Source organism: Populus nigra, chromosome 2 (assembly GCF_951802175.1).
Source record: "Populus nigra chromosome 2, ddPopNigr1.1, whole genome shotgun sequence".
In the NCBI taxonomy this organism is placed as follows: Eukaryota; Viridiplantae; Streptophyta; class Magnoliopsida; order Malpighiales; family Salicaceae; genus Populus; species Populus nigra.
The window spans coordinates 42,567,358-42,586,115 of NC_084853.1; the positions used below are offsets into that span (position 1 = coordinate 42,567,358).

Below are 18,758 nucleotides of genomic sequence, written 5' to 3' on the forward strand. Positions count from 1 at the left end.
AAAAAATCCAATCTAATTTATCAGGTTAACCCATAACCCGGTTAATCTAAAACCCAAGCCAAATAATTTTTTTTTTAAAATAAAAAGAATAATTAACCTTGTATATTTCTTTAAAAAACCAAGTTTATTCTCCATTCAATCGACCCCACGAAGGTCGGTCCAAAACCCAAAATATAAGATAATATCATTTTAGTCCTGTATAATAAAATAATTTTTTTTGCACTTTTACCAAACTACAGAACACTATCTAAATTTCATTTGCAATCTCCAGGAAGTAAAGCCATGTAATTCATAAAAACAATAAACCATTCCTACGAAAGAACGCAACAGCAACAGCACATCTCGTTTCCACCCTCTCAAATTTTCAATTTCGCGCTCGTCACGAAAAAATTGCGAAGTCTCCCTCCTTTCCAATTCGCACCCCAATCTTTGGAGCCAAATCACGTTACCAACCAGCTGGTCCCACCGCCACTTCTCTTTCAAAATTAAAAAAAAATAAACAACACTCCTACTACTATGAAAAAAAAAAAAACTTTAATTTTAATAAACCTTATAATCATGTACCTCTAATTCCTTCTATCCTCCTGAACAATTACCCCAGTGTATCTCTCGTGTCCTCCACGCAGCTCCGGTTTCTCTCTGCAATCTCCACTGGCTTTTAATTCAATTCCGTTTTCCCTGAGCAATTCAATATTCGCTGTCTCATATATAAAATTCGAATACTCGAATTTCAAAATTTTGTTTCGAATACTCTCCTCGCCTTTTCTTCTTCTTGTGCCCTTTCCAACAACAAAAAAAGCGATAACGAACGTCTGATTTCTCGGTATCTACCTCTTCATTACTTCAATTCAAATTCTAGGGTTTACAGTTTCACCCAAACCAGTAAAGTCGAATTGAACGATTATTCACTCGTTCAAAATTGAAGTGTACATAGTTCAATTCATATGCATTAGATTCATTTTTTTTTTGTGCCTGACGTGAAATTAGGGTTTCGAATCGAGTTTTCAGACGATGATAATAAAACAATTCACGAAAGGCGAAATGCGGCGGTGCAACATAGGAGACGTCACACTTAACGAACTCGACGAGGAGGAGAATTTTGAATATGAATTGATTCCTAAGAAGCGAAAGTTGAATGGATACAATTCAAATCCAATGGGTATGTATAGTGAATTTGATGATTTTAGCAGTGGTCCAGGTTCCTTTTGCAGCGTAGGATCGTACTGGGCTAATGATACTCAGTCTTACTCGAAGAAGAGATTGAAGAACCAGAGCTTGGCGAGCTCTCGAAAGCCGATATCAAGATCTTATCGAGGGCGAGTGCAAATACTTCCTTCGAGGTTTAACGATTCGGTTGTGGATATGTGGAAAAACGAAGAATGTAGAATTGATGACACTGATTTGGAAATAGGGGATGATGAATTTGTAGACAGCGAGGATTTTTATAGTGAGAAATATAGATATAATAGTAAATTTGGTTTCGGAAGCTCTCATTCCTATCCATTTTATGGCATTGAAGGGCATGGGGAAGTGGGTCAGTTCGGATGTAACAATTTTCACCATAGAAAAGGTAGCAATAAAAAGTTTTTGAGTTCGGGTAATCCATTGATAGAAGATGGAGTTGTGCCAAGATATGGGTATACAGGTTTGGATAAATTGAGAAGAGAAAGAGCTAAAAAAAAGAAGGATGTTTACAGACCAGAGGATTTTGCTTTGGGTGATATAGTTTGGGCTAAATGCGGGAAGAGATACCCATGGTGGCCAGCAGTTGTGATTGATCCCATCCTGAAAGCTCCTGATGCGGTACTCAGTTGTTGTGTTCCTGGTGCTCTTTGTGTTATGTTTTATGGATACTCTAAAAATGGAACGCAAAGGGTATATTTCTCTTGCCTTTTTTCACGTTCCTCTCACATGAGTTTCTATTGCTTAGTTCGTTTGGTGCATTTTACGTTAATGCTTAATGGTAATGTGCAGGACTATGCATGGGTGAAACAGGGGATGATATTCCCTTTTGCAGAATTCATGGACAGGTATGTAGATGATCATATTCAATTGGTGTTATTATAAGCTCTCAGGGCACTTTTTGTTAATTCTCTGTTTCTTCAGATTTCAGGTGCAGACTCAAATGTTCAAGTGCAAGCTGAGTGATTTTCAGGCGGCACTAGAAGAGGCAATTTTAGCAGAAAGTGCAGGCATGGGCAGCATCAGTGCGGAAATACCATATCCTGAAGCTTATCCCACCCGACTCCAGGAAGCTAGCTGTTCAAGTCAGGATCTGGACTTCTACACTCAACAACAGGCAAGTTTCCTTTTTCTCTTCTCTGTCCTTTCTTCCCAATTCTAGTCGATGGTCTTGAAGGATTTCATGCAGCTCTGGGAAATTATGTAGCATGAGACAAATGTAATCTTAAATCCCCTACTTGGTCTGCCATGGTTGAGCTTTCTGATATAGAAGGTCATTTGTTTGGTTAGTTTGTTGCATGTTCTAGCTTCTTGTTTCATTGTCTGTTTGTGATGGAATTTATTATTTCTGAATGCTTATGAACATTGGGAGATCAGATTCATTGTTTAGAGAAGTTTCTGTCATGAATTTTCCTTGCTATAATAACCACATACGTCTTACTATAATCTTAACTGGAAGCATCCAGAAGGAATAAATATTTGGATGAAAAATATTGTTGAAACTGCAGCTTTTTTATTGCATAAATATTGCATCAATTGTAGCTAAAAATCAAGACTGAGAAAATACTGATGAAGATGGAAAGGACTGGGACCCATGTTTTAACAGCTGTGAAAACCATCAAACTGGAATTGCAAACAAGTGAACTCTGTCATATTATGGTGCAGAAATACGAGCTCTGTCTTCTACTAATTTCATCATCTAATTATTCTCTTCTAAAATGCTGAGACCATAGACTTTGCACATGTCTTGATAGTTTATTTTGTGTTCATTTCATCTTCTAGCTTTCATATGCTGTAAGATATACAACCTCCAGTGTTAAGGAATTCTTTTCCTCTCTTCCCAAAACCAAATAATAATGGTTCTGTTTTAATGCAATGAAAGTCTGAAGTTTCTTGGTTCTATTTGTTGGCAGTGGGTTTCTGTTAGCATAAGAAAACACATTCAATTTTTCCTTTGAGCTGTCTATTGACAATCTGTCCTCACACATCTATTGGTGCTATGCAAAGTGGTGGGTCATGTACACTCTTTGCTGGTGTGATTAGAAATGTAGTTCTGGGAATTTTATTGAACGACTTAGGTGTTTAAATGTCTTAGAAATAAAATGCTCCTCTGATTAGTGGATTTTGTTTGCACATTTTAATTATCATATGAGTTAATCCTGTCATGCCAGGTGCTGCAAACTTGTCCGATTCAATCTGCATGACTGACAAAAATTATATATATATATTTTTTTGCATACATTCTATGCTAAAATGCTATTTCTGGTATATATAATGGAACTTTGAATTTGCTCTATAGATATTTTTTTTGTCCTGGAAACTCTCTTACTGCCTTTGGATTTTGACTTCTAATTTCATCTTGTGAATCAATTGCTCAGGATGCATGTTACAAGGACATGAGATGCTGTGATGGCTGCAATCTAATCTTGCCATGCAAAACTTTGAAGAAAAGGAAAAGATCAACATTTCAAAGTGAAATTTTATGCAAACATTGTGCCAAGGTTCATGAGAAATACCTCCTTTTGATTATTTTTTGTTTGTATAATTATATCCTTTTTAAAGTGCTAATTGCATGCCTGTTTTTTACAGTTAAGAAAATCAAAGCAATATTGTGGCATATGCAAGAAGACCTGGCATCATTCAGATGGCGGGAACTGGGTAAGATTATTAATAGTATTTGAATTAGGTTTATACTGTTCTTTTGGTAAAACAATCAAATAAATTTTTGGTATATGTTGGAATTAAAATTTCATGTATTAGGTATGCTGTGATGGCTGTAATGTTTGGGTGCATGCTGAGTGTGACAACATTTCCAGCAAACTTTTCAAGGTGTGTCTACCATATTTTAGTCTAATACATTCTGTTATCTCTTATGTTAGTTTGTGTTCATTCACAGGTGGAGGCTAATTGATTTGTTATGGTTTGAAGGATTTGGAGGATATTGATTATTACTGCCCTGACTGCAAAGTAAAGTTTAAATTTGCACAACCAGATTTAGAGAGAAGAAAGCCTCCAGTCAAGTATGCTGCTCACTTTGTTTTTCCTAACTCATATGTGATTTTTAAATTTGACACCATGAATTTATCATGAATTTTTCCCTGGGAAATTTTAATCCCAATGATGTCATTTGAATCAGGTCAGTAGGAAACAGTGGACAGGCTGTACCACTAGACAAGGTAACAGTTATCTGCAATGGGATGGAAGGAACATACATCCCAAAACTTCATTTGTAAGCCCTGTAAACTTTGCAAAAATTATGGATTGTAGCCTCTCTTCTCTCTCTTTCATTTTTGGGTTGCTATATATATGTTAAAGGGATGTTGCAAATTGTGACTGTAATAGTTAGTTTGAAGTTCAAATATTGGTATTGTTAAATTAATCTGATTTAGTTGTGTAAATAGGGCAATGCTGGTAAATTTTGTGGTAAACATATATTTGGTGGATTTTTGTTTTTTTAATCCTTATCTAATATAACAATCTCATCAACCTTTTTCCTTTCCCTCTATTTCTAGAATTGAGTGCAACTGTGGTTCATGTGGGTCACGGAAACAAGCACCAAGTGAATGGGAAAAGCACACTGGGTGTAGAGCTAAAAAGTGGAAGCACAGTGTGAAAATCAAAGACACAATGTTACCACTGGCACAATGGGTTTGTACTGGAACTTGTCATTTTTCTTAATTGGCATCCTAATTTCTAAAGTTGCTATTTTTTAACAACATAGTACAGGCTATGCCATTTACATATATGTTAGCGTGCTCAATTCTGCTCACATTTCTCTAATTCTGGTGCCAATACATTGTTTACTTTATCTAATGCTGTGCTTTTTCTTGAAAGCATTTAAAGAAATTGCTCAAAAAGAGGAGCATATAAAGAACAAAGAAAAAAAGAAGAAGAGGAATAATAGAGAATTGAGTATATCCTTCATTACATAGCCTAAAATTTTGACTAATGGTGGTAGAAATTTAATTTGTTTATTAAATACCTTGTCAAAGACTAACCTTGAGAGCCTTTTTGTGATTTTTGTTGATTACGGTGCAACATCTGAAATGCTAGTTATCTTATAAATGATATACGATGACAGTAAAGTAATTTAGCCCCATAGTTAGTATCATTTTGGTAACTACCTTAGGATCCTTTCCCTTGCCCGGTTTTGTGATTCTACAACAAACCAGTTTCTTGAACTGACTAGGAAAAACCAGTGTTCCAAGCTTGTACTGCAAATATAATCTCGATTGTTGTAGGATTTTCTTTTATTTTCTTTCCTTTTTATCCTCTTTGTTGGGGTGAATGAATCTTACACGTCCTTATTAATAAATTTTCCATGAACAATATCTATTGTACAGATTGCTGAATATAATGCAAGTGTAGATCCTCTAAAGTTAGATAAGCAGATGCTAATTGCTTTGTTGGAAGGTACATATAACTTACTACCTTTTCTTTTGGTTTAGTGGGAAGAAGTGGGTGCTTTACTGGGTTAATTGTGAACAACATGAATTTTTTATTTCCTTTGAACAGAGAAGTATGAACCTATATATGCAAAATGGATATCAGAAAGATGTGCTGTTTGTAGATGGGTTGAAGATTGGGATGATAACAAAATTATGATCTGTAACAGGTAATGCCCTCACTCATCGATTTCTTTGTGTCTGTTCAGTATTATTTGGGTGGTCAATGAAATTAAGTGTTGCTTTAAGTTAAAAAATGAATTGTGTACTCAATTACCATTGCCCGAGACCTATTTTTCCTTTTTTAAATTTTATTTTCAGGTGTCAAATAGCTGTCCACCAAGAATGCTATGGGGTAAGGAATGTTCAGGATTTTGCTTCATGGGTGTGCAGAGCTTGTGAAACTCCTGATGTTGAGAAGGAGTGCTGCCTTTGCTCTGTAAAAGGCATGTTCTCTTGCATTATGTTTTGATAGATCGTAGTAATTTACCTGTGGTTTGCGAAAGTCATTGAATGACCGAAGTTCTGATTTGGTTAGCTTCTTTCCTTTTCTTGACAAAGAAAGGAAATAAATACTATTCTGCTGCCGAAAAATAATTTACTGTCTGAATTTTGTACCCTGGAATTTGGCAGGTTGATTCCAGTACAGAACAAAAAATGAATCTGATTATTGATTATTTGAATCAAGTTTTTTGCACTGCTGCACCAAACTACCAAAGCCATTCATCTAAAACAATATTATTTAGTGACCTTTTTCTGCTTTCATGCTGTAAAGCTCACTGTAATTCAATGCTGGTTTGTTCTTATATTTGAAACCTACTTCTGTAGGTGGTGCTCTCAAGCCAAGTGATATTGAAACACTGTGGGTTCACATCATATGTGCTTGGTTTCGACCTGAAGTTGGTTTCTTGAACCATGAAAAAATGGAACCTGCCACTGGAATTCTTAGAATTCCATTGATGTCGTTTATGAAGGTATGTTATGATCTGAACAATCAGTTAGAAGTTTCCTGCTCTGGCTTTTTAAAACAAACTTTTCTCACATGCTTAGGAACGGGAATTGTCTCCCTTAATTCTGTAGCATATATTTTCACTTGTCCAGAATTTAAGAGGATTCTAATTTTGGTAAAGGGGGTGTTATTTCTTTAGTCATTGAAGACCAAGGCTTTTGTATGATATGGTGATTAAATTGTTTTTCAAGTTGTTTTTCTCCAGATTGATTCTCATTTACTTGCTATGCTGTTATACAAATAAGAGTGCTTGTGGTCTAAATCTATTTTATTTGCGTGCCAGAGGTGTGTTGTCTGTAAGCAGACCCATGGTTCGTGTGCCCAGTGTTGCAAGTGTGCCACCTATTTTCATGCAACGTGTGCCTCAAGAGCAGGATATTTCATGGAAGTACGTTTTTCTGAAACTGTTTTTAATACTCGTGAATAAAACTTGTTCCTTTTATTTTCTGTTTTAGTGTCTGGATTTCATATTTTGTACTGTGCCATATCTTTCCTGGTGCTTGTATGTTTCTATATTATTTGGTAAATATTCCTTATTTAGTTTTTAAATTGAAATTTATGAGAATAGACTGTACCAATTACTTTCGTTGATCTTGCGCCTTGGTTTTTCAGTTGAACTGCACAGAGAAGAATGGTGTGCAAGTCACAGAAAAGTTAATATATTGTGCTGTTCACAGGTTAGAGCTTTTGCCCCCATCTATCATTTGCATCTTCATTTTATCATATTCTTTTTTCTCCTAATTGGAATAGAGAATCTTGTCCATCTTTGTTTAATTTGGATGTTGTGTCATCTTACTTTGGTTCCGTTGCAGGAAGCCAAACCCAGATTATGCTGTGGTCGTGCGTACACCTTCGGGAGTTTTCTCTGGCAGAAGTTTGCTTCAGAATCAGAATGGGTGCTTGAGGGGTTCAAGGTTGGTTTCATCTAAGAGAGTGGAACTTCCAGAACCCTCAACCAGAGGGAGTAATGAATTTGAACCTCTCTCTGCTGCAAAGTGCCGTGCTTTTAAAAGAACAAACCATAAGGTGATTTATCTAGGAACCTTTGCCGCTTTTTTTTTGCTTTCCTTTCCACCTCTCCTCTGGATTTTTCATCAAGATAGTTTGTTTTTCATTCAGGCCAAGTTTATCTGTCCTTTTTGTCTCACAGATATTTTCTCCTGTTTGGCAGTGGTCTGAAGGAGAGCCAATATTCCATCGATTGATGGGACCAAGACATCATCCTTTATGTTCAATTATTAACCTGAGCACCTATAAAGTAATGATCTTGTCTTGTTTGGAAGGTTTTATTTCTTTTAAATAGTTCGACAGAAAACCAAGAGGAAAAAAAATGATTTTGGAACTTCATGATCCATCCTTTTTGTTGTTTTGGTTGGCCGACTTTTCAGTATTTGCTTTGTCTTCTAGCAGGAAACTGAAGATTCTACAGTTTTCTCTTCATTTAAAGAACGCCTTTACCATTTACAGGTCCCACCATCCTTCACATGATATAGTTTTTTTCTACTGGATATGATTGTCAAATTCAATTAACATCTATTTATGCTTTCAGAAAACTGAAAACCATCGGGTGTGTTTTGGTAAATCTGGTATACATGGATGGGGCCTCTTCGCCCGCAGAAATATTCAAGAAGGAGAAATGGTACTTAATTTATATGTTTGGTCTGTTTGTTGTGTTTTTAAAGCATCAATTGTTTTGTATGGCTGGACTTTAAAGTACCTCTCTTGTGTTTAACTTCCCTGGAAGTAATGCTTTCTCAATATTAGGTTTGCTTCTTTTCTTGCCTAACAAAACACCTTTCTCCAGGTCATTGAGTATTGTGGAGAGAAGGTAAGGCGGAGTGTTGCTGATCTGAGAGAGGCACGGTACCGTTTAGAAGGCAAGGATTGCTATGTGAGTTTCTTGATGTTATTTGGTCTGTATGCACATGACTGCTCATATTTCTTGGCACAGTTTTTGTTATTTTACTTAGAAAGTGTAATTGCCAATTTGCCATGAATTTCTTCTTGTATCCTGAAAAACTTTAATCTTAGACCCTGCCGAGTTGTTGATAGGCAGATGACCAAGTGGTTGATGATGGGGATGTAGTCTGAATCAACATGTCCCATCTCTTCCAGGTCCATCACAAGGGAAATGAAAGCCAAGAGTTGCATATCTGGTTTCAAAGGAGAGCTATGGGCAAATTGAACTTCTCTGAACTATTTCGAACAAATTATGGAATAATAATATTTAATGTAGTTTTGGTGTGTTTAGCACTGGCAGAAGATGCCACAGTTTCCTTTTCCATCATTTTCCTTTTCTTTCTCTTTGGCCTAGTATACAGCTGAACATATTGTAAAAGGGAAAGAACTCTATTGTTGGTTTTTCTTATGGTTCAACCAACTATTTCTTGCAGCTGTTCAAAATCAGTGAGGAAGTTGTAATTGATGCAACAAATAAGGGGAATATAGCACGATTAATCAATCATTCGGTAAGTGCAGCACCTATATTTCACCTGAAACTGGATCTAAAAATACCTACTTTTTTTTAGCTTTTGTATTGGTGACTTTCATGTTTCTGTTTATCAGACATATGTAAGCCCATGTTTATAGAACAGTCTAGTGAAATGCTTGCACAATCCAGGTAGTCCGCCAAGTACCTGGAAGTTGGAAGCACACTTATTTTTAACTCCCATGGTGTCGTCTACTATACCCTTTGACTTGGAAAAGGAAAATGGATCTTAGCTGTCAGATTTGATGACCATTGTGACACTTGCCAAGTTTAAAATTGGTCTTTGGTTTACTTGTTCTGTAAAACCTAGTGTATATGATATTGATCGTAGAACCTGAGTTCAGAAGTTCAACTAGGTTTACCTTGGTCAAGTTTTGCAATTTAGTGTCCTGACTGTGCTTTCTGTTCATGGTTAAAAACAATTTCTATTTTTAACCTTGTGTGTTATACAATTATTTGTAAAAAGTAGAGGTATTTGTTTTAGCTCTTCATACTACATCTCTTCTTTTGCCTTAATATGAAGTGCTCAACTACTCCTATTGCAGTGTATGCCCAATTGTTATGCAAGGATTATGAGCGTGGGTGATGTGGAGAATCGGATCGTTCTCATTGCCAAGACAAATGTCTCTGCTGGTGACGAGCTAACGTATGCTTTAAAGAATCTCTCTCTCTCTCTCTCTCGTCAGTGGTCCTGGGATATTTAATTCGGGTAATTAACGTGTGTTTAATTTGTGCATGGACAGGTATGATTACTTGTTTGATCCAGATGAGCATGATGAGCTGAAAGTTCCTTGCCTCTGTAAAGCTCCCAATTGTCGGAAGTTCATGAATTAAGGCTAGCCATTTTCACTTTCCGATGTACTGCATGGATGCATCAGACTCATATTCTAACCTGCAATTTAATTGATTTATTTACTCTGACAACCATCCAATCCTTTGTAGCTATAAAATGTAAATTCACAGGCAGTTTGGCTGGTGGCCTTTTTTTTTTATTTCTCTCAACAGTTGCTGTTAAATTTCCCGCATTGCAACATTAAAACCTTACCTTCATTATCTGGTTTCAAGTTTCAACTTCATTTCTCTCTCCTGCAAGGGTTAGATTTGAATCTGATTCCTACTCGTGTAATGAGCAAGCATGGTGCGAGTCCATTAGTAATTCATTCAGTATTTTTTTTTCCCATTTGAAAGAGGCCGAATGATGGAACAAAATGAAAGCAAGGGTAAGCTACTAGCTATTAGCTGGAAATGAGGCGTATTTTAATTGAAGTGTGGTGGTGAACCAAATCTAAAGAAATCTGATGATTGCAATTTAGGGTTGTAACGATAACCCCAATAGCTCATGCCATTCTATAGAATCAATGGCGGTGTCACTGCTGCTATACTGGATGACAAATGCTTATGGAATGGGTGCTGTCCATGACGGCAGTCAGCATGCAAGTTTACTGTAAATGGAGGATGAAGCCTTACGGATTCTGTATGTCTAGCAAATTACATCGGCTTCTAAGAACGCAGGTGGAGCCCAAAAAATCTAATGCCCACGCCCTCGATTGAAATACAAACAAATATACATAAGGTTCTGTTGCCGAAATTTCTCTTACAAGAAGAAAGAGGCTCCCCAGCCCATGACATTGACTGAACGTTTTCGAGTAACAACGACATAAGAAATAGGACATTAGTCTTATATATAATTTTTTTAAATAATATAAAAAATTCAATGACTTTTTTTTGTTAGTGAATTCTGTAAAATAGTTATATAAAATTAATTCTACGGAAGAAACCGTAAAAAAAAAGAAAGAACAAAGAAAGGTGGTGTTTGCAGTCCATGGGCTTAAAATAGACCCATATTTAAATGGGCCAAACTAGTAGGGGGCCATCAGCAAACACTTCAAAGTTCAAATTTATTTTTAAAATGGAAAGAATGGTTTGTTACTCAATTTCAAGTAGTGAGAAGTTCGCGCGTCAACAATAAATAGACCAAACAGTAAGAGCCATTTCTACTAAACCATTTCAATGGAAGAAGAGAGTTCACCGAGAAATATTGAGAAAATGAAAATGAGAAAGCGATTGAGAAGAGAATCTACGATTTGCAGTTGCAAATCTCCTAGTCTACAAAACCAAAACTCTCGTTGCTCTTTCAATTGGTACTCTGTCTCTCTCTCTCCCTCAGTTCAAATTTCAGCTTCATTTTCGAACACGGATTTGTTTGCTTCCTACTGTGTTAACTCTGAGAAATTAGGTCAATACTAATGAAATCTTGATTTCATTTTTATTTTAAAGTTATTTTTCGAATTTTACTGTGATACTGATTTATAGCCGATTTGAGCTGCGTTTGATTTTTTGAAGCAGCTTTGAAATTTGAGTTTGAAGTAGTAAGTGACTTTGCTTCCTTTTATTTTTTATTTTTATGAAATAATTAAAGAGTAATTATGCTTAAAATCAAGTGTATGATACTGTAAATTTGAGCTACGTCTTGTTTGCTAGATCGCAGAATTTTCTGATTCTGTTTTAAGAACGAAAATCAAAAGTTGTAGAAATTGTAGAATCTGAACTGCATTTTCTTCTTTAAATCGAACTATATTTCTGTTTTACATTGTTTTCTTGGTCTTTCTAAGCTAAGTGCTGTTTATTTGGATTCTTAACCACTGTTTGGCAGCTGAGAAAATGAAAATGATGTTTGAATTTCGTTTTTCCTTTCTAGTTGTTAAGGAAATAAAAGTCTAACACGTAACTCAAGAATTTGAATATTTTCATTTTATCAGATTTTGAGATTTGTGTACGAAATTACAGTTTCAATCACTTGCTGATCACACTTTCTCAGCCGCCAAACAGATCCGGATCGAGTTTGAATTTGTTTTTAGGTTTCGAAATTAAAGAACAGATTTAAGTTTTCTTGAAAAAATATTTATAGCAATTACTTATTTTGTTTTGATCTTCAATTGAGAAAGGTATGAAGTGGATCTATGGACAGAGGTAGCTAAGTTTTTGGACGGGAAGTCTCTGGTGAAGCTGGCTGCGACTTGCCGATGGTTCCACAACGTCATCATGCATGACAGCGTATGGAAGTTTGCTTGTTTGCGTGATCTTCAAGTCCCAGCCCCATGCCAAGTGGCATTCAAGTGGATCAAGCTCTATGGTTCACTAGCTGGTAATTATCAGACCTATTAGTTGTTGAGCATTTTTTATTTGGTTAGAATTATTGAACAGTTTGATAACATTTGATTGGTGATGGACTGGTTTTGCAGATGGGAGTCACTCGTACAAGTTCCGTGACAATGAGAAGCACATTGGTAAATTTTCTCTCTCTTTCTTTGGTTGGTCTTTTAGCTGTTCATGGGGTGGTTTTTCCAATCACTTGTAGGACTGTTTTTTTAAAAGATTAAATAGTCTCTTTGAGCTCAAACTACGTGGTGAAGATTATGAGCTTTTTGATTTCGAGTTCACTTGACTTTCTTTCCTGTAATGGTTTAAATTTAAAAGCTAATGCTTAGTTCAGTATGAGCTCCTAATTTGTTAGTCAAACAAGGAAGTATACCACTCTTTCGCTTTTTTATCAACTCATGGGCCATTGTAATTCATTGTATGAAATGTTCCATTCAACTCTCTCAGAGTAGTGTGCTTATATTTTGATGAGGCTGCCGAATACTTTCTAAAGATTATGGTATTCTCAAGGATGCAATGAGATGGAAGATGCAAGGGATTGAGACCTGCAAAACAAGTTGTTTTCTAGGTTAGGAGACCGTAAAATACATAAGTTAAGATGAATGATGGAGAAAAATAGTCTTAACAGACTGCGTTGTGTGTATTTGCAAAGCAAAATTTAAAAGATACAAATATAAAGTTATTTTATGAAGAAGAAGATGGCTTACTTTGGGTTTAAGGTTGGATGTGTCCATGGCTTACTTTGGGTTTAAGGTTGGATGTGTCCATGTAAGGGTAGGATGTTAAATTTACCTAACATCTACAGTTTTAAATAACTTGGGGACAAAGACCCAGAGTGAAAATGACCCTCGGCAAAAGCTATCCTAGTTCTGGATTTGTGCATATGGGTACAGTAATCGAATCCTTGTGGATCAACCTCGTTTGGGATTTGGTTTAAAAGCTCCTTATCTAGCGGTGGTGTCTTATCTTGTAGACACTCCGGTCTAATTTGATAATAGTGGAGCAGTGGGCACTTGATATGCTAGAGCTCTATTTGGGCCTTAAGCACCTAGGTGAACTTCAAGATCCATCATAGTTTTAGACTTAGGTTTTATGCGGGCCTAATTTCGAGCATGGGGACATGAGCTCAGAGTATAAACTCCGGCTCATCGTATCTGCTGTCAACTTTGTAATGTACATAATATATTAGAGTTCTTTTTAATAGGGATGCAATTGAATATAAAAAAAGTACATTATAATTGCATCAGTAGACTTAAAACCTTATTCACGGTATGCTGTTCTTTTATGGGACAATCAGATTGGATGAGGATTGGCGCATTTTTCTTTGACTCCCAAGTAGCACTCTTGTCCGAGAGGCTCAGCCTGCCATTGAAAATAATTAACAAAGACAACGTGGAGAAGGCTCTGGAATCAAGTGGAGCTTGTGTTCTAAGTAACATCAAAAAAGGGATCTGGATAGCAGGTAACTTGATTCTTTCACCCTACCAGTGTACGTTCTGAACACATTTTTTTCAGGAAAGATATAACAAATTCTGGATGACAAGCCAACTAACTTTACATGACAAAATTGCCGATGTCTCCAGATCTCCAGCTTGTTCGATGCCCTGTTTGTGAACTTGATACATGTGAGGGTGAGTTCAAATTACTTTACTGGCTAGCTACAAGAGTTCCAAATTATGAGTTTCCTTTAAGAATCATTCGGTAAATGTAGCATGTTATTTGGTGTAGATGTTCATCTACTCTACTTGAATCACAGGCCTACTGTGCAGAACCTTTAACAAAATGACTGAATTTTGGACTAAAAAAGTGCCATGCAGATAACTGTCTGTTGCATTTATTTACCTTGTTGTAAACAAAGCGGGTATTCAATACTTGAAGAAAAAGTGCTCTTCTATACAGGAACAATGCAGACACTAGAAGTAAGGAATATGGAGCTGTTTCTGTGTGACGGATACCAGAATGCGAGCTGGGACTATGAGCTGATTGGATCCTATAAAATCAACAAGTCTGTAGATGCAGCTTCTGGTGGCATTTTTGATCTCAAACACATCAAGGACCGCGCAATGGCTGGTAATACTTCAATTGTAATAAAATGGAATTCTTTCTTCGAGCTTTCCCTAGTCAACATTGTGCTATCCATTTGGGTTCTGTTTTTAGTGAAATCTTATCAAGTAGAGGTTAACTGGTGCTTGCATGTTCTCTTGATTTTTAAAATATAGGATTGGCCATACCACTTGTTCTGGCTTCTTATTTGTAATGTGGGTTCCAACTTGAGCATTATTAGCCTAGAGGTTCATGGTTCTTGATATGATGTGCATATACTAAATTGGAATTGGCAGGTGTGTTTAATCTCAAGTCATGGGCAGGAAAACCCAGTGATATGCAGCCAAAGGCCATGATCACTTTCCATTCAGTTGCAATCCGCACCAATTTACAAGAAAATCAAGGTGAGGCCTCCCAAGCTGTATATAATTAGAACTTCCATAATCTTGCCCTTGTACAGGGTGTTGTCATCCATGACAACAATCGCAATCACTTCAATTACATCCCTGCGTCTGTTCTTTCTGATTTTGAGGAGTCACACAAACAAAACTGCTAATTTCTTGCTATTTCCTTGGGTCTATCGATCCCTGTTTCTCTGGGGAAGCAGGGCTTCTTACAAAGTACTACACGATGAGAGCTGGACCTGAAGGAGAAGTAGTTTCAATTAGAATCTCTCAGCAGCTTGCTTAGTCCAGTTCCAGTCACGCATATCTTATACGCCAAAATCTTGCATTCTTCTCCACAGCAACAGCAATGCATTTTCAATGCTGTCATTCAAATACATAGTTGACCAAGCGAAATGGATTTGGTGTAGATTCCTTGGTTTTTCATTTACACTCGGTTGCTGCTTCAATGGGACAATCTACTAGATAACGGCCTTTCGGCTGCCTTGTAACCTTGATTGTTAATATTCTGAAGTTTTGCAATGACCGAATGTTCATAAAAGTAAAAAATAATAATAAAGAAATCTATATATTTGGGTGGAACGCTCAGGTTACAAGCTAAATTCAACTTTAATTTATACACGCATGTAAAGTCAACGCATAAAACTAACTTTCATTTTCTGACCACCCAGTGTTAGTTAGTTAAGCGGTGGATGGGTTTGTAAGCCTGATTCAGAAAGGCACGTCTCAATGTTTTTCCTAAACAGTTTCAACTCTTTACTTAATTAAGAGACGGTGGATGGGGTGCGCATAGCCCCATACGGTCAAGATTTTTATATGGAAACTAAAGGCTCCTTCGTTAACACTGGCCATAAACAGTTGACTTATAGGCTAAAGCTAGAGTATATACTTGAAAATTGCCCTCACGCATGCCTGTGCTCCTTGTAATGAAGATTGACTTTAGAAATGTTTATTTTAGTGTCGACTTGAATGAAGAAAAATCCTAGTACAGTATTATAAGAAGGCCTACCTTTTCTTGAATCGGGTGCTTCCAACACCATGGGCATCTTAGAAGTTCTCTTTCTGATCAAGCTCCTTCGTTTTATGAATGCAGCGGCAGATTGCTCGATCTCCGCGTGCGGCATCGACGACGTCCCCGTTAGATTCCCTTTCCGACTACAAGGCAATCAACCCCGAAACTGTGGTTACCCTGGTTTCGATCTAAGTTGCAATAATCGGTGGACGACAGTTCTAAAACTTCCTCATTCTGGGGACTTTCTCGTGCGTGGCATCGATTATCGCACTCAACAGATACAGCTTTACGACAAGGATAATTGCCTTCCTAAACGCCTTCTACAGCTCAATCTCTCAGGTTCTCCTTTCGCTGCTGTTTTTCATCAGAACTACACCTTTCTAAGCTGTCCGACTCAGTTCGTAATGTCTCGCTTTCCTATCATCGATTGCCTTAGCAACTCAACAATTTCAGTTTTAGCTACCTCTTCCACCTTCCTTGTGACATTATTGTCCTCATTATGTGATGTTATCACTACACTGCTAATTCCAGCTTCATGGCCAGTTCAACACTATGAAGGGTTCTCATCTAAGCTCAGCGAGGATCTTCTATTAACTTGGTTTTCTCCTGATTGTCACCAATGCGAAACACATGGCGGCACGTGTGGTTTCCATGGAAATGCTAGTCAAGAAATTCTTTGCTCTAACAATTCTCATAGAGGTGATATTTCTTCTCTCTTTTTTTTTCTATTTGTCATCTTCATCACCATCTTTACTTGTAAATTAGAAAAAGAAAAGCGGGGAAAGGAGCTCATAGAAACTGTCTGACTGGTTCAAAATATTCTTTGGGTAGCTAATGGTAATTGAGGAACAAAAGATATCAGGAATTCTTAATTTGGTATGGGTCGGTGGACTTTGTAAAGTAATGCATGACATAGGAATCGTGTAGTAGAGGGGTAGAGGAATAATTGACTTGACTAGATAATTAAATATTAAACTAGCATCATTAGCTACGCTATAAAAAATATGAAGAAGAATATGTCAGGTGGGATAATCATTTCCAGTTATAATATGGTTCTCACCCACCTTGGCATCATTCAGTTTTCTAAGCATTACCATTCGCAGCAGCCAAAAGTCGAATTCTAAATGAACTTGTTTCAGCTCTTCAGTCCCCATCATTTCTAATTCACCAACCTATGTTCAGTCAAACAGGCCACGATAATGTATCATCACTATAAACCTTCCATCCAGTTTCCCCTTTTGCTTTTATTGGTAGAAGGTACGACGACCAGACCTGGTTCAACAGACATATTTGTTGTTTGGTGATTTCCGGCCAGTCATTTGAGGAGAGTAACGTATGCCAGGAAAGTTATCAAACGAGACTCTAGGATCGTCAAAAACAATTGTAAATTGAGAACATCAATGATCTGGATCAAATATTGACAGCATGTCGTTTCAGGCAATAGTCGCCAAGTTGGGATCCTTTTCGTGTCGGTTGGAATACCCGTTCTTGTATGTGCATGTGGGATGGCTATTTCTGCATACCTTATGATCTGGCATGCTCGACGCAATGCGGTATCTAACACGCAGAGGAACACAGCAACAGCAACAGTATCACCGCGACCTACCATCCTGGTGATGGGTCTTGATGAGTCCACCATTGAATCATTTGACAAGCTGGTCCTTGGGGAAAGTAAGCGGCTACCTGGTCCCAATGGTAGCACCTGTGTTATATGCTTATCGGAATATAACAGCAAAGAAACACTGAGAATGATACCAGAATGCAAGCACTGCTTCCATGCAGACTGCGTTGATGAATGGCTACGGATGAACGGTACCTGTCCAGTTTGCCGGAAATCACCATCCCCTGCTCATGTTTCATCATCAAACATTTCACATTAAGACATTTCCGGCAGTTTTGCTCGTAGGATCCCCCATCACCAGCACATACACACCGGCACATACACTGCTTCTTGTTTGTACATAATGGTTTTTCAACACTGTTTCTTATTTGCATAGGAGAAGTTAAATGCTTGACAAACGACATGAGGATTGGTTTTTCAACAAAATTTCGATGACTTGAATCCATTATCCTTATACTTTACTAAACCTGCAGCCAAAAATGTAGGTGGATGGGGCTTTGGTTAATAAAACCACATTGCTCTTGGTGCCCAACAGCATCTGTTATTTCTTTTTAGCTAATTTCACCAAAGCTATCCTACAAGAGCGAGGTATCTGCATAAACTATATGATGTCAGCGGAAAAATGCTCTTTAATTGTGTATGATTCCTGGCAGACCTTGACTGGAAAATGTCCTATCCACCATGATTATATCCTGAACACTGTTGATTGAAGGTCTGTCCTGCTGTACAAGATTGACAATTCGGCATAGGCTCCCCATGTCTCCTCCTAAAAGAAGTTGCAAAGAAACCGAAACCCGGTGTTAAACCAGATAAGATAGTTAGAGTGACAAAAGGAAACCCTTTCAGTCCATCTTTAATATAGCATCACCGTCTGCATAGCTTTCGCTTTTCTCAACCACATGAGAAAAATTCTCCAAGACGAAGAAAAATTTCATGTCGATCTAGGCTTGCTAAAATACTCGTAGTTGCTCAATTAAAATCAAATTTTAAAATTGAGAATCTAGTTTTACTTGAGCACGACAATTCAAACACTGTAGGAAGTTTGGCATGACTCACCAACGAACCGTTCTGGCCATGCCATAAAAATAGAAATCCAACAGAACTCATTGACAGAAAGTAAAAATTGATTTGACATTTGATGATTGCTTTTGAGGAATGAAAGGAGTTGAGGAATATATTTACAAGGAAGTAGGTGACCGTGGATTTTGGACCGCTGATCATGGAAGGTAGAGCTAGTTGTGTTTCAATGACAAATTGATTAAGGCCATTTTTAAGTATTATTGTGCTGTTTGATGCTGTGCTATGATGTTTACAAATATTTAAAATAGGTAAAGAATTAAATCACTTAGCGAAATTACTGTACACACACAGAAATTACCATTAATTAGAACATTA

General features: G+C 37.1%; 3 protein-coding genes across 5 annotated transcripts; all 3 read left to right on the forward strand.

The window, feature by feature from the left end:
• Window positions 1-534: 534 nt before the first annotated feature.
• Window positions 535-10,174, forward strand: LOC133683094 (histone-lysine N-methyltransferase ATX3-like). 3 transcript variants are annotated; one of them, XM_062106611.1, is made up of 23 exons: window positions 539-1,875; window positions 1,975-2,030; window positions 2,107-2,299; window positions 3,561-3,683; window positions 3,772-3,840; window positions 3,943-4,011; window positions 4,111-4,202; window positions 4,319-4,411; window positions 4,695-4,830; window positions 5,526-5,595; window positions 5,698-5,797; window positions 5,949-6,073; window positions 6,456-6,601; window positions 6,920-7,024; window positions 7,249-7,313; window positions 7,449-7,662; window positions 7,808-7,894; window positions 8,044-8,103; window positions 8,186-8,275; window positions 8,441-8,527; window positions 9,030-9,104; window positions 9,670-9,770; window positions 9,868-10,174. In XM_062106611.1, the coding sequence occupies exons 1-23, from the start codon at window positions 1,012-1,014 to the stop codon at window positions 9,956-9,958; spliced, it is 3,111 nt and encodes a 1,036-aa protein (XP_061962595.1). In that variant the 5' UTR covers window positions 539-1,011; the 3' UTR covers window positions 9,959-10,174. The 3 variants fall into 3 exon arrangements, with proteins under 3 accessions (XP_061962597.1, XP_061962595.1, XP_061962596.1); XM_062106612.1 differs by having other exon boundaries at window positions 540-1,875; window positions 8,047-8,103; XM_062106613.1 differs by lacking the exons at window positions 9,030-9,104; window positions 9,670-9,770; window positions 9,868-10,174 and adding an exon at window positions 8,752-9,000 and having other exon boundaries at window positions 535-1,875.
• Window positions 10,175-10,482: 308 nt separating this feature from the next.
• LOC133682994 (probable F-box protein At3g61730) lies at window positions 10,483-15,312 on the forward strand. Its single transcript, XM_062106517.1, has 8 exons — window positions 10,483-10,568; window positions 12,070-12,269; window positions 12,367-12,411; window positions 13,581-13,745; window positions 13,867-13,914; window positions 14,183-14,353; window positions 14,623-14,730; window positions 14,934-15,312. The coding sequence occupies exons 1-8, from the start codon at window positions 10,483-10,485 to the stop codon at window positions 15,014-15,016; spliced, it is 906 nt and encodes a 301-aa protein (XP_061962501.1). The 3' UTR covers window positions 15,017-15,312.
• A 155-nt stretch (window positions 15,313-15,467) lies between these two features.
• LOC133682215 (putative RING-H2 finger protein ATL21A) lies at window positions 15,468-17,895 on the forward strand. The gene is made up of 2 exons (XM_062105500.1): window positions 15,468-16,441; window positions 17,180-17,895. Exons 1-2 carry the CDS (start codon window positions 15,769-15,771, stop codon window positions 17,620-17,622), a joined length of 1,116 nt encoding a protein of 371 aa, XP_061961484.1. The 5' UTR covers window positions 15,468-15,768; the 3' UTR covers window positions 17,623-17,895.
• Window positions 17,896-18,758: the final 863 nt, after the last annotated feature.